The sequence below is a fragment of the Oryzias latipes genome, chromosome 12, assembly GCF_053564925.1.
Source record: "Oryzias latipes strain Hd-rR chromosome 12, Olatipes_Hd-rR_3.1".
Taxonomy (NCBI): Eukaryota; Metazoa; Chordata; class Actinopteri; order Beloniformes; family Adrianichthyidae; genus Oryzias; species Oryzias latipes.
In genome coordinates, this window is record NC_136248.1 from 12,314,946 (window position 1) to 12,328,793 (window position 13,848).

General features: G+C 37.5%; 1 protein-coding gene across 9 annotated transcripts in view; it reads right to left on the bottom strand.

The window, feature by feature from the left end:
* The window catches only part of cntfr (ciliary neurotrophic factor receptor), a 308,146-nt gene that overhangs the window by 147,607 nt on the left and 146,691 nt on the right, over nt 1–13,848 (bottom strand). For all 9 annotated transcript variants that reach the window (XM_023961133.2, XM_078956136.1, XM_023961135.2 and 6 more), the window contains one exon: nt 4,408–4,641. In XM_023961133.2, coding sequence (XP_023816901.1) covers nt 4,408–4,641 — 234 coding nt within the window. The remainder of the gene's footprint in view (nt 1–4,407; nt 4,642–13,848) is intronic.

Below are 13,848 nucleotides of genomic sequence, written 5' to 3' on the forward strand. Positions count from 1 at the left end.
GGCTAGATTTATGACTCAGTGCATTTATACTTTGTTCACTGCAAAGGTTATAAAATGATTGGCAGAAGCCAATGGAAAGGGAAAAAACAAGAAAGAAGTAAAACCTCCACAGACTGATAACCAGCACTATCACCTTTTGTAAAATAAAAAAAACTATTCCCATCATCTTACTTAAACAATAATTGTTGACTAATCGACTAATCAAAAAAAAAAACATGTTGACTAATCAACTACTGAAATCATTGTTAGTGACAGACCTACTGTTATTTATTATACTAACTAGAGTACAAACAGATTAAAAATAATTTACAGCATGAGTAAAGAACAATGCATCAGAAAGTTACATGCACACATGAACAAAAGGAAAACTAGGAAGTTGGAAAAAAAGATGAAGCATAATGACAGTTTCAGACAACCAGAGAAAAAAAAGCAAAAGACAGATGGCTCTGTGTTATTCTCCTGATCACACTTCTATTTGTGCAAAACATAACAAGCCCCAGTGCGAGTCGTAAACGCTGCATAAAATCAAACTATCATCATGGCGGTAATGACAAGTGTGTCAAGACGTCAGCATCACCACGTCTGCAAAACCTTTTCCAACTTTGGAAATAAGGAAGAACCTCAACAGGGCACTGCAATGAAACCAGAGAGGAACAGACAACATATAAAAAAAGGAGGCTGATATAAATCTCTGGTTTGAAATGCAGAGTTAAAGCTGCTCCATTGTGTCTCCTTAACAAGTCATAAACTCAACTGTTAACAAGGTAATTACCCACAATGCCAGGCTCCACCACAAAGGTTTTGCTCTCTCAGACTGGTAATTGACCCCTGATGAATGGTTATACAATGGATGTCTGTTTCCCTCGCACATGCTCTGTTTGAGACCACCAAAAGTGTCATTACAAAGAAGACAAAAAAAAAAGGCGAAAAGAAACACACCCCTGCACAGGCGTTCACGCACACGCCCTGTTCCTATCTCTGTTCCCGTCTTTCACACACATGATCTGACCTGTTTATTCGCTGGATCATTCACCATGTTGCCACAATCTGCCATTGCATAAAACTCTCATTAATTCAGCATTGTTTCAGCATTCAGTAATTCATCACTGCCAATATGATTAACCAAACTGTCACACTCGCATATAGTCTCATTCATCAAACATTTGCTCAGAAATGTTACATTGAACATCAGCGTTGCTTTACAATCTTGATGGGTGGGGGCCTGGAATTTTATCGGCTATGCTGACAAGTTGATGCAATCACACACGCCACACAAAATAACACAGGTGGAAAGAATGGCCACTCATTTCCATTTTTTCCACTAAAATTTAAAACCATAGTATAATAGTATACTTTTATATGTAATATAATAGTATCACAGCCACCATAAAGGTAATTAAAAAATAATGAATACTGGTATATGATAAAAAAATTAAAACATTTGCAGGAAAAAATACAGAGAAACACGTGACCCGAAAAGGGATACAGCTGGTATGGAAAATGGATGGAAGGATAAAATTCTATAATTATGAATAAAATCATTAAAATTGACAAGAATAAAAAGTATAATTTCATTAATTATAAGTTTAGAATTACCGAGAATAAAGTCATACATTTATTAGGCAAAAGGAATAAACTTAGGAAAAAAATTGCAGAAACAACCAAAATCGAGTTTCAGCATCAGAAACCTTTATTCTTGTAAAATTACGTTTATTTTCATAACTTCACAAATTTATTTGCATTTATAAGTTTTTTGGTTCATGGCGGCCCTTACTTTTTGACAGACTGTTTTGTGACATTTAATCCAATTGCAGCAGGTTAGTTTGTAGGAGTGTGTTGGCAAGAGTTTTTTGAAGCTGAAATCAAGTTTAAATATTGCTGCAGTTCCAGTTTGAACACAAAGAAATCAGGTTTTTCATTTTTTTAGTTTTAATTTGCTTTTGTGAATGTGAAATTTAGCCATAAACATACGCTAACATGAACCAGCAAGAAGGAGCCACGGGGGGTCCTGCAGCAGGCCATCGGAACCTTAAGAAATATTTTATCTTCACCTCAAGTGGTCACAGATCTGTCTGCATCTCTAGAGACACAAAGGAATGTCTCAAATACCAATAATGGTAATAGAAGCGCCACCGAAACAGAACACCCGTATCCACCTTATTCCTAGCCCCCATGAGCGTTTGCGTGAATTATTGGCGACACTTCCTGTAGACGCCGGAACACGCATTTACATTAAAACAAATTCCTCTTGTTTTCGATCCATAACTACATGTAAATGTGGGAAAACCAACTGTCATGTCTTAAAAAAGTCAACGGTGAGGTGAAGATACAATATTTCTTAAGGTTCCGATGGCCTGCTACAGGACCCCCGTGGCTCCTTCTTGCTGGTACATGTTAGTGTCTGTTTAAAATGGGAGGTGGCGGCCTCTCGTCCAATCAGAGCACGAGAAATCATCTGCCTTCCGGTTCATGCAAAGTGCCTTCCTTTTCATACAAAGTGCATTCCTTTTCATGCAAAGTCACTTCCGTTTCATGCATACTCCTCTCTCACACGCACATATATACTTTTCTTCACACACACATATATACTTGTCTTTCACATACATATATTCTTTTTTAAGAGTGACAATGAGAGTGAGAATGTATGTATGTGTAAAGTGATATATATGCACGCGAAAGAGAGAATATATGGATGCGCAAGTGAGAATACATGTATGTGCAAGTGAGAATACATGTATGTGCAAGTGAGAATATATGTATGTGCAAGTGAGAATATATGTATGCGTAAGAGAATATATGTATGCGAAAGAGAGTATATATGTATGTGCAAGTGAGAATATATGCATGCGAGAGAGAGAATATATGGATGCGCAAGTGAGAATACATGTGCAAGTGAGAATATATGTATGTGCAAGAGAATATATATGTATGCGAAAGAGAGTATATATGAATGTGAGCAAGAATGTATGAATGTGAATGGTTCAGAATAAATAATGTCTTATACGGCCCCTCATACATTTTCGTTCTTTTTTTTTATAATATGACTCACAGGAACTGTGGATTTCAATACGTCTTCCATTGTAATAAAATTGTAAAATTCAGTTTATTTAATCATCACAATGTTAAGTATTGTGACTGTATCTCATATATAAGTCGCTGTTACCCAAACAAATTCGTAGTGAATTGGTAACTTTAAATTTACAAAGGGAACAGTCAACATTCTCTGATTTCCACAACAAAATGTTTTTCAGCATAAGAAAACAAATGTGAATGTGCCTTAACCAATAAGGTTCTAAAAGCATGATTGAGGAAATAAATGGTTCAGGAGCCTGAATGGTGCTTCAAAAATAAAGGGGCAAAAAAAGAAAAATACACATATATATATATATATATATATATATATATATATATATATATATATATATATATATATATATATATATATATATATATATATATATATACATACATACATACATACATACATACATACATACATACATACATACATACACATATATATATATATATTCTTTCCAGAAACAATAAAGTGTGATGATGAGGCAACGTGACAGGGTGAAGGAAAGTTGCTCAAATGTGGCTAGGATACTTTCTTTATATGACAGTCTGTACTGCACTGCCACGCTTTCTTACACACGGAAGTAAACTAGTGACGGTCATCGCCACGATGTTGTCCTTTTTTCAGTGTTGTACACATCACTCGGATCCATCAGGTCGCTAAACTAGCCAACTAGCGGTCGGAGGTTTAAGTGGAAAGCAAGAGTCAGACACTGAAGGACGCTCATAAATAATTGAAGAAATATCTTCCTGACAGCATTTTGAATCGATACAAGTATCGCCAAATTAACTAATTGATTTTTTCTTACACCCCTATTTATTAGCTCAGCTAAAAGTTCTCAACGCTATATCAGGTTCAGGAAGGCAGGGGTCAATAATGGGGCAAGAGATCATCAGAGAAAAGATGGGGTAGTCAGGATCCAGGCGAAAGTCAGGGCAGGCTGGAAGTGTGTGCTGGGGTGGCTGGGAAATGTAGTGTGTCTAGAACTCTTGGGATTGCTCCCACCGGTGACCAGATGGGGAGACAGAGTTCTGACTTCTGATACCGTTGTACGTTTGTGTTTTACTATTTTATTTGTTATATCTCTTTTTTGCACCATTCTAAAAAAGATTCCCACAACAATCCTAAAGAGGATATATTTGCAGCTCTTGTTGCAAGCTCAGTTAATATGAACGTTCACATTTAAAATTCTAAAGACTACCTTATTAAATATCATTAACCAACTTTTTAATCAAAGAATAAACAGTGATGTGACAAAATATCACTGAATGGTCCACATTTTTCCCAACACAAGGAACTGATATTGAAAAGAAATTGTGATTACTTACAGCCGACGTACAGTGAGATGTAGTCACGTTTTTCTCCTGCTGGTTCTTCAAAGCAGCTGTAGCGTCCATTGTGGTGCAAGTTCACTTTGCTCAGGATAAGTCTTGGACCTTCCAAACGGTGCTGTGCCATCACATCTGTCCCGTTCACTTTCCATGACACCGTTGTGTTATTTTCCAGTTTGCCACACTGCATGGTGACATCTCTACCTATCTCCTGGTACTGCTCCCTTCCAGCTAAGAAGACACACAAAAAAAGCATATATGTTAGGATCAAAAGAAAGAACGTATGTTAGTTCTTAGTAAGCAAGTGAATCTTTCTGCAACACCTTTGTCCCACAGAAAATGAAGGAGAAGCTGTAACATTTGCTTTCTACATTGCTTTTGTCTTTTCATCTGCTGTCTAGACTGATGCCAAAAGCTCCTTGTCAGAAAAGTGGCAGAGACAGTGTTGACCTGTGGGTTAAGGGATTTATGTGAGCCTAATGGGAGTTTGAGCCAGGACACAAGGGTTAGTTTACCCTCACTGTTGAAAAATCTCAGGGGGCCTGTTGTGACCTCAAGGAAAGAAGACCTCAGATTAACAGTCAAAAATCGAGGATCAGTAATACAACAAGAAACAACAAAAAAATATTGATTCTTGTCTCAGTAAAAGTCTCACATCTATGAACAATGGAGAGAAGAAAAAATAAGGACCTCCTCTTGGTTTAGATTCAATCTTTCAATGTTCATCCTGTCCGGGCACAAACTGCAATGATTCATTTCTCCTCCACGGTCAATTCTCAAATTGTTTCCACTACTGGGAATTAAAAGGGATACCATCCATATGTCACTACAAAATCCAAGTCCCTGATTAGTCAAGGTTTGACCTGGTTTAACTTTCAACGTGCGTTCAATGGTTGTACATTCTGCATGTAGAGCCCAAAAACAATTGTGGAAACAGGTGTAGCTATGCGAGAGTGCTAATGAGAGAGTTTTGAACGCAGTAGTATGAAACGCATGGACACCTCCATGATCAATTTTAACACGATTGGCGCTTCTGTGAATTAAAAGGGATTCCATCTATTGGTCACTACCAAATCCAAGTCCCTGATTGGTCAAAGCTAAAGCTGATCTAGTCTTGTACATAGAGCCCCAAAACGCTCATGGACACCTGCGTAGCTACACATGAATGCAAGAGTTTTGCACGTAGGAGCCAGAAAGGTACAAATACGTGCATAGACTTTTCATTAAAAGTGATCGCTTGAATGTGTGTTGCTTAGGGCGGTGTGAACATTGCTCGTCTCTTTTCTTGTCCCCTCCCCCATGTCTTTTACTCAATTTCCTCTCATTTTTAACGCCAATCTCTATTTACTTAGACCGACCCCTTTACATCACATAAAGATATCAACCCATTTCTTCATGTATATTTCATGTCCCATAACAGAGCCATCCATATTTAATGGGACAAAATCCCTGTCCCCATTAACATGAATTTGACACTGTTTGCTCTTTCTGTTTCTTCTGCTTTGTCATTCATTTCCTCTCAGAAGCCCCAACATGCGCATGAGGCTCAACCTCTCTGTCGTTCCTGCTTTCCTCCCATTATCGTTTGTTTCTCTCCTGTCCATCCCAGTTACTTCCACCCTTGCTTGCCCCACTTCCCAAGATAATGAGTGCACACATGCACATTAGTGGCAAGAAATGGCAATTTCCTTTGATCTCTTTCTCTCGCCTCACTTTGAATGGGCCTGGGTGACTTTATTTACATAAAATTCTATTTGCATTAGAGCAGAAACCATAGGGTTTGGCTTTGATGTTAGCTTTGATGGGGATGCTGGTGCCTCATGGTTTCTGATGATGAGTTAGAGAAAAGACAAGTGTTTGGAAATCATGCACTTCATCAAAGTGTAAAAAAATGTTCTTCAAAACATTATAATTTAGAAAAAAAAACTTTTCTCCTTAAGGAAGCTGGTTTTATAATGCTTTTTCAACATCTTATGCTGACTTCACACCAAACGCGAATCTGACGAGTGTCAAATTCACCGACTTGCTGTCTCGCATTAGTCAGAGGAGGGAAAGGGAATATAATTAAAGCCCTTTTTTAGTATTGCTTTGCTGCAAATAATAAAAGTATTATAAAAGGTCAGAAGGAGAAGAATCAGATTCAAAGCTGAGTCCCTGATTGGTTGACGCGACGTGTCACCAAAGGTCAGACTTTTGAACACCCTGGACGCGCCACAACGCCCAAGAAACCCCGTGACGCCTAAAACCGGCTGTGGCCAGACTGTCCTCTCTGTTCGCATCTGTACTTTTACTTAGCATTAAAACTCACTTTCAAAGACTTCATGTAAACGCAACAAAGGAAAATACTTTTTTTTTTTAGTATTATCCAAAACCTTTCAAATGTAGTCTAGTTCACTTCTTTCTGTTTCTTATTATTCAGATATCCTGGAGACTTTGGCTTGTCAGTGTGCACTTTTCAATTTTTCCCATCTGTTGCATATTTGTTTCTGTCTAAGATAGAAATCTGTCAAAAAAGATGAGAGATATCATTGGGTTGTTTTTTCGACAGTAAAAATATTCAGCAAACATCTGTAACTCCTAAAAAGGCATATAAAACAGAACTTTGACAAAGAGGACTGCTTTCATTGGTGGATCCGTTACATTTAGTGTAATTGGAGAGTCTTACAGGGTTTTAAGTGGTGTGATCCATCTATCTAAAGATCTCAAAGACATACAGTGAGTGTTCAATTCTAACTATTGTTCTTGTTTTTTTATTTTCAAGATTCATTTAACACAAAGAAGCATGTCAGCTTGTTCTTTCTGTGTAAAGTTTATACAAAGGTTTGACTTTGATTAAATTTGATTTAATTAGACTTCATTTTTAAACAGACCAGTATGTGTATTTTCCCTTTGACAATTTAAGCAATTCTGAATTAACAATGCATAAACCCTTTAAATTTAGAGCTTTATCTGCAGTATTTACAATCTTTCAACTATCATAACCTTTCAATCGTTTACAAAATTAATATAATTCCAACTGATTAAGCATTTTAGGATGAGACTGGGTTGGCTTGTGCAGATATGCAATACTTTACAGTAGTGAAATTTTTACATAATCAAAGTAAATCAGCTGATTCTGTTGCAAAGAAAAGCGGCTTTGCGCCATTTCATAACACTTTAATTGAGTAATGTGTTGCATATCAGTTCAGAGACACTTAACGTTAGTAATGTGTTGCGTAAGTGACACATGTTGAGATTTTCAGTGTAAACGGATGAGTTCTTGGACTCACCTCTCCATCTACCTCTCCCTTTCACCTTCAAGCTGCTTGTCCCATTTGAATTAAAGAAACTTCAATATTCATCAGCTGTACATGACCGCTCATCATCAGTCCACTCACATGCCACTCATGCATAATGCGCATTATAGCAATAGCGGAAACACAAGAGGATGGTTATGATTACACTCGTGTACTTGCTCACACATGAGCATGCTGCCCTGCATAATGTCCTCATTGCTCATGACCATGCAGACAAGCAGGCTTAATGACCATAATGACATTCAACTGAAGTGCTATTGATCTCTTGGTAATGGACTAGACACTGTAAGCAGCATGAGAGCACTCTGATTCTCTACCAAAATAATGATTTGAAAAAAAAAATCAACCATATCCTGTTTTTATTCATTGATGTATTGATTTATATTCTGGCTGATGCAGTAGTTTTTAAAAAGTTTTTAGCTCTGTCAAATCCACAGTTTTTTGCATGCAAGCTGCTCTTGTTTCATGGACCGTTGTTTCCTCCAACCAGATCGCTAAAGTGTATACACTTGAATAAAGAGGATCAGCTTTGCTGTATTTTTGAGGTCATTTCTTTGCGGCTTTCCAGGAATCTATACTTTGTATTCAGCGTGGGAGTCTGCGGGTCACTGAGGGTATGGTAGCTCTTATACAGCTCTGTGATCTTTTCCCAGACAGGTGCATTACCATAAGGAGGATACGCAATGACTTGTGTTGAGGTCAGAAGAGCTGTAACCAGCAGAACAACACAATCTTGTCCACTACTTAATTAAGGAGTGAGGAACACAGAAGCACACAAATATCTATAGTCAACAAGATTTCGGGAGAGCTGAAGTATCACCCAGGATTCACTTGCTAATGTGCACCTACGCATTATGCATTGGCATAAACTCAAGTAATTTGATTTGATTATTAGCAGCACCGCCTAATAATTATAGTCCTTGACCTCATCAATGACAGCATTAATTAATGCTCTATTTTCAAACTGATGTCATTTTTTAACATTTTATTTTCAAAAATAAAACATATTTTTAAAGTTACAAGCATGTCCACTGCAGTGGACTGCAAGCGCCTGAGTACCCAACAGTAAACATACTTACTGTGAAAAGGAATTAACTTTTTTCTTTCTTTTGTAAATATACAAACGTTTGCTGCTTTTTATGCTTTGAAAAAATATTTCAACAATTTCTGGTAAATGTTATCACTGTGCTGAACTTTAGGCCGAAATAGGACAACTAATGAGACCCAGCCATGAAACTTACACCTAAATGTGTTAAACCATTCCCAACAGGAGAAAAATTATTGTGAGTCTCAACAGTTCCACAAGGATGAAGGACAGTATTACAAGGACCTTGTTTTAGCATGTTGGAAGAAAACACAAACTGATATTTTATTGCTTTATCATATTAATCTTCCATGTTCACATATAGGTTGTATAAAAGGTTGCAAAGCCTCCAGAGCATTGTGGCACACAGCATAAGATGCAGATGTATTTAGTTTACCGTGTGCATGCAGCATCATGACATCTATAGACATTTTTCACCTCAATTAATTGCGGCTAGTGGTAACCTGTGCCAAACCTGACCTCACAGGCTACTTTAGTGACTGCTCTCCATTTAACAGGTGTGTCTTCCACTTTTGCTTTACTGTAGAGTGCCAGTATTTATCAAGGCTAGAGGCATATACGTTTTTTATAGGATAGTCTGGTGACATCCCATGTGCCTCTCTTCCACAGCTCCGTAATCATGTTGACCATCCTCTGTATCCTAATCCTCATCATCCCTAATTTCTCCATCTTTACCACCTGTATCTCCATCCTCCTCAGCTCCTACGTCTCTGTTCTTCTCTGTCAGCCAATCATCATAACTGTTCTTAATACATTCATCATCAGGAGCTGAATGGGTTTTACAGGACTATTTTGTAGGCTGCCTTATTTCTGTGAAGTCTACAAACTATGATAAAACAGATATAATAGTATCTCAAACTACTGCCAATCTGTACAACTGTACAATAAAGTCATGATTAATTACTATCTTAATTGAACAGCAAAAAATAGCTGTAAATGGAACAATAACACACTGACTAATAACCAAAACAGTCACAAGAAGCAATTAATCAATCACATGATATGTGTAAAAAAAAGTCACTGGGCGATGTATGATGTTCACTTCATTAGACATATTGTTGATCATAATTTCCTACATATTGTAAATAAAAATGTCATATTCCAAGCCAATGCTATCCTTCCCTAGATGGTACTGAATATCATCTTATTTTTTTTTTCCTTGTCAGGTTCTTTCAGCGTAGAAGGATAGATGGAAAATGCAAGCAGTGGTCATCCATTATTAGCCATCTTGGATTCTAAGGAAATTTACCTGCAGTTACACCGACTAACCACTGAATTGAAGTCAATGAACTATAGCAGAAGAATATGCACTCTAGTGACTGGTTTGCAGTTCCACCACAGAAACCAATGCAACAAAGAGAGAGTCACTTTTTAGTAGCTGTGCACTGTAGAGACAGTTATACACCAGAGGGCTAAAAAGACACCCAACCTTTTTTGTAACATGTTAAAAAACAGACGGCAATAATCAATATGTAAGGTAATAAAGATTTTAAGGTGCACTGTTGTTGTTTTTGCAAACAATTAAGGCTTTTAGGTGCGCCTGATGTTGCAAAGAATGCTGTGACTTTAGATAGACACAAACTTGTCCGAGCATGTTTCTGAATACAGACAAACATTTTTTTGCATGTGTACTGTATGCACACCCACAATAAAGAGTGCATAACCAACCCCTTATCATACACGCATCATCAACTCCATTAGGATGCTGTATTGTTGGCCTCAGTTACCCCTACTCTAAGTTTATGAAAAACCCAAGAATCTGATGGAAAAGTGGAATAAAAATGGGGCGAGTGAAAAGACAAACAAGGCTTCTGATTGCAGAAAACCAAGAGCCACTTGCACCTAAAAGCTACTCTAGCTTTTTTTTTTCACCGCATTCTCATATTCATGGTTCACACTCATGCCATGTTGAGCCTGACACAAACATTATTCTAGGTGTGATAAAGACATAGTTCTATCACAAACTGCACAGCATCAGGAAGATAATTACCAAACTTCAGCAGCACATTATGTTGCTGCTAAAGAAAGAACGTGTGAAAAAAGTTTGTTTGGAAAGTAGAAACTCACCCGGAAAATACAGAAAATGTGTTCATGAAGGTATCAGACAGGATTTTGGAGATCTAAGTACGACTAGTGGAAGGGTTAATTTACATGATGCATGCTAAGAGACTAAAGAAACAAGACAAATAAGGAATATTTTAAATCAACCAAATAAAAAAAAGTAATACAGCCAGTGTGTGATCTATTTGAGCACTTTGCTTAGATACTCACATTCCACTGCCAAACAAACCAAAAACTGTAGTTAAAATTGAGGTAAAGCATGCATAACAGCCCATTTGTGTATAATAAAAGCCCTTCTGTTTGTTTAGATGATTAAACATTACTTGTTGAAACATCATAAACCACAGGAGACAGCATCATTTTACGACATCCCTCCAGCGCAGAATCATCAAAAGCCTTTTTATGAAGTGAGCTCAGGTACTTAAATAATTAAGCCTAGTTCAGGTGCATAGAACTAAGCAACAACTTCAAAAATCTAACTTAATAATGAGCCCTCTAATTTAAGGTTAACAGATTATACTTAACACAAAGCAGTTTTTTTATCGTCAAACAAGACAAAAATTTATAAGGATTCTTAAAGTCTACATTTCAAGCAGGTTGGATGCTTGGAATGATTTCAGATGCATAAAAACATCATTAGCTGAAATCTGAGTGTTGAAATTGTTTAAACTACAGTATCTCTTCAACTGTTTACACAATTAACGTAATTTCAGCAGATTCTGAAGTGTAGAAAAACAGCTTTGCTCTGGTATGCAACAGCAGTTGTGTTTACGCAATCAACGTCAATCAGCTGATTCTGTTGCAGAGAAAAGCGGCTTTGCGATTCTAGGCAACACTCCAGTAATATGTTGCAAATCTGTGCGAAGTTAATACAAAAGCTGCTTTTCTACCTGTCAAAATCAGCTGACTCATGTTGATTGTGTAAACAGTCAAAGAGTTATGGCATGTCAAAGAGAGTGTGTCATTTAGGTGTCGCCGGCAAAATTTCCAGGGTTATGCTAAGTTGTGAACTTAGCATAACAATGGAAATGTTGTGCCCTTGGCAAAGTGCGCACAGGTGACAATTTTATAAAAAATGTTTTCGTGAACGTGCTTTTCGGACTTTTGCTAAGTTTTCGCTAAGTCTTTCATACATCAGCAAGTCTTTCATATTTCGACATCAAGTCTTTCATATTTCGACATCAAGTCTTTCATATATCGGAATAGAGCTGTGAAAGAAAAAGCCTGGAGCAAGATTTGTGAGATTTGCACCTCTTTGACTGACACTTTGCACCTTCTAACTGTATGTACATCTGCTAGTATTGGGTAGCGACTGTCCAGTGTGAACACAGAAAGCTAAAAGTGTGTTCAAAAACCAATTTTCAGCATGTTCTTGAACATGCAATAAAAGCCCGGTGTTAACATAGCAATAGAGGGTTAATCTGTGAACATATGAAACATATGTGAACTGATCCAAATAATTTTGCAATGTCAAAAATATCATTTATGCATCAATAGAAAGCAGATTAACAGCTTTGAGATTTGTCTTGGAACCTCATTAAAGGCTCACACATATCCACATATTTCGTCGGTGGGCTTAGAAACAGTAAACACACAAATGCAAGTTTGCTGACATGCTCAAGATGCAAGTCGGTGACATTCAGAGAGATTCATGAATTCAGCAGCCACAGGATCAATTAAAAAGAAAAAAAAAACTACTTCAACCTCTTGAGCTGATTAGATCACCGATGAAGTCTGATTATCGACTGCTAGCAGTAGGATCCTCAGCGTGCATGTTTGCATTTCAATCAACCCCGTACCCTCAGACGGCTGAAAATACGACCGTCATTTCGCATCTACTACTCCACTTGTACGTGCTCATATCTAAAGTACTTCTCTATGCGAGCAACCACCTGTAAGTTATGATCTGGCTGCGCAGCAGCACCGCGGAATGAAATTGAAGTTTCGGTGTTGGCATTTTGATTTAACCTCTCGATATTTTTTTATTGCTTTTGCTCCTGCGTCTGTGAAACTACAAGCTTGCTTGCAAGTGATGGTGTATATAGATATATATATTAATTTTTTTTATTATTTGCAAGATGATTTTTCATTATCATACAGTCTGCAAGCCACACAGGCCAATCACTAAATAAACAGTAAACCAGCTGAGAAGTAAAAGTTATAATATGAACATTACTGTGATATATTCTTATGGGCAATTTTTTTTCTTTGGTCACAGGTCCATACAGATGCTTTTGTGTAGTGCATTAAGCCCACTTCTGTGACAGAATTAGTCCCTGTAGGCAACCACCTCCTCAAGTTCAACACACACGCTGAAATGTTGACCTGCGCTCCAAGTCTGATTGAGCATTCGTGGGTTGCATTAGAACAAGCCGGTTCCCAGTGGGCCACCCACACACCCTGGAGGATCTGCTATACCAGACGCTACAGGACACCCCAAAGCATCTCTCTGTGCATGCCCGCTTTCATATGAGCCCTTTTAGCGCTGTATGGGGGACCTCCACAGCATCAAACAGGTGGGTTTTTAAGTTGGTGGTAAGTTATGCTCTGACTTTGAACATTTTCGAACGCACTGACAGTCTTGTGTCTGACAAATATCAGGTAATGAGAACACTGGTTATTACATTTCAATAGGGGGGTATCACAGGATTGAAGATTTACAACTATTTCATTTTCAGAAATGTCCTCCAGCCAGCTTTTCAGTGGCTGATGCAAAGCTGTTTACTGGCTGTGCACACAACATAAAATCTTTAAATATGCTCCAATGGAAATCACATTTTTGGTGTTTTTAACATGTTCTTGTAGCATTATTCTGATGAAGGAGGACATACGTATGAAGAAAATTAGGATCAAAACGAAATTTCTGATTATTTCGTTATTCAAATATGTGTAAATAAAGGGCAGACAAAAAAGAAGAGGAGGGGTATTGCTTCACACCAGTGGTCCTGCTCACAACTATCATATTATTTATGATTA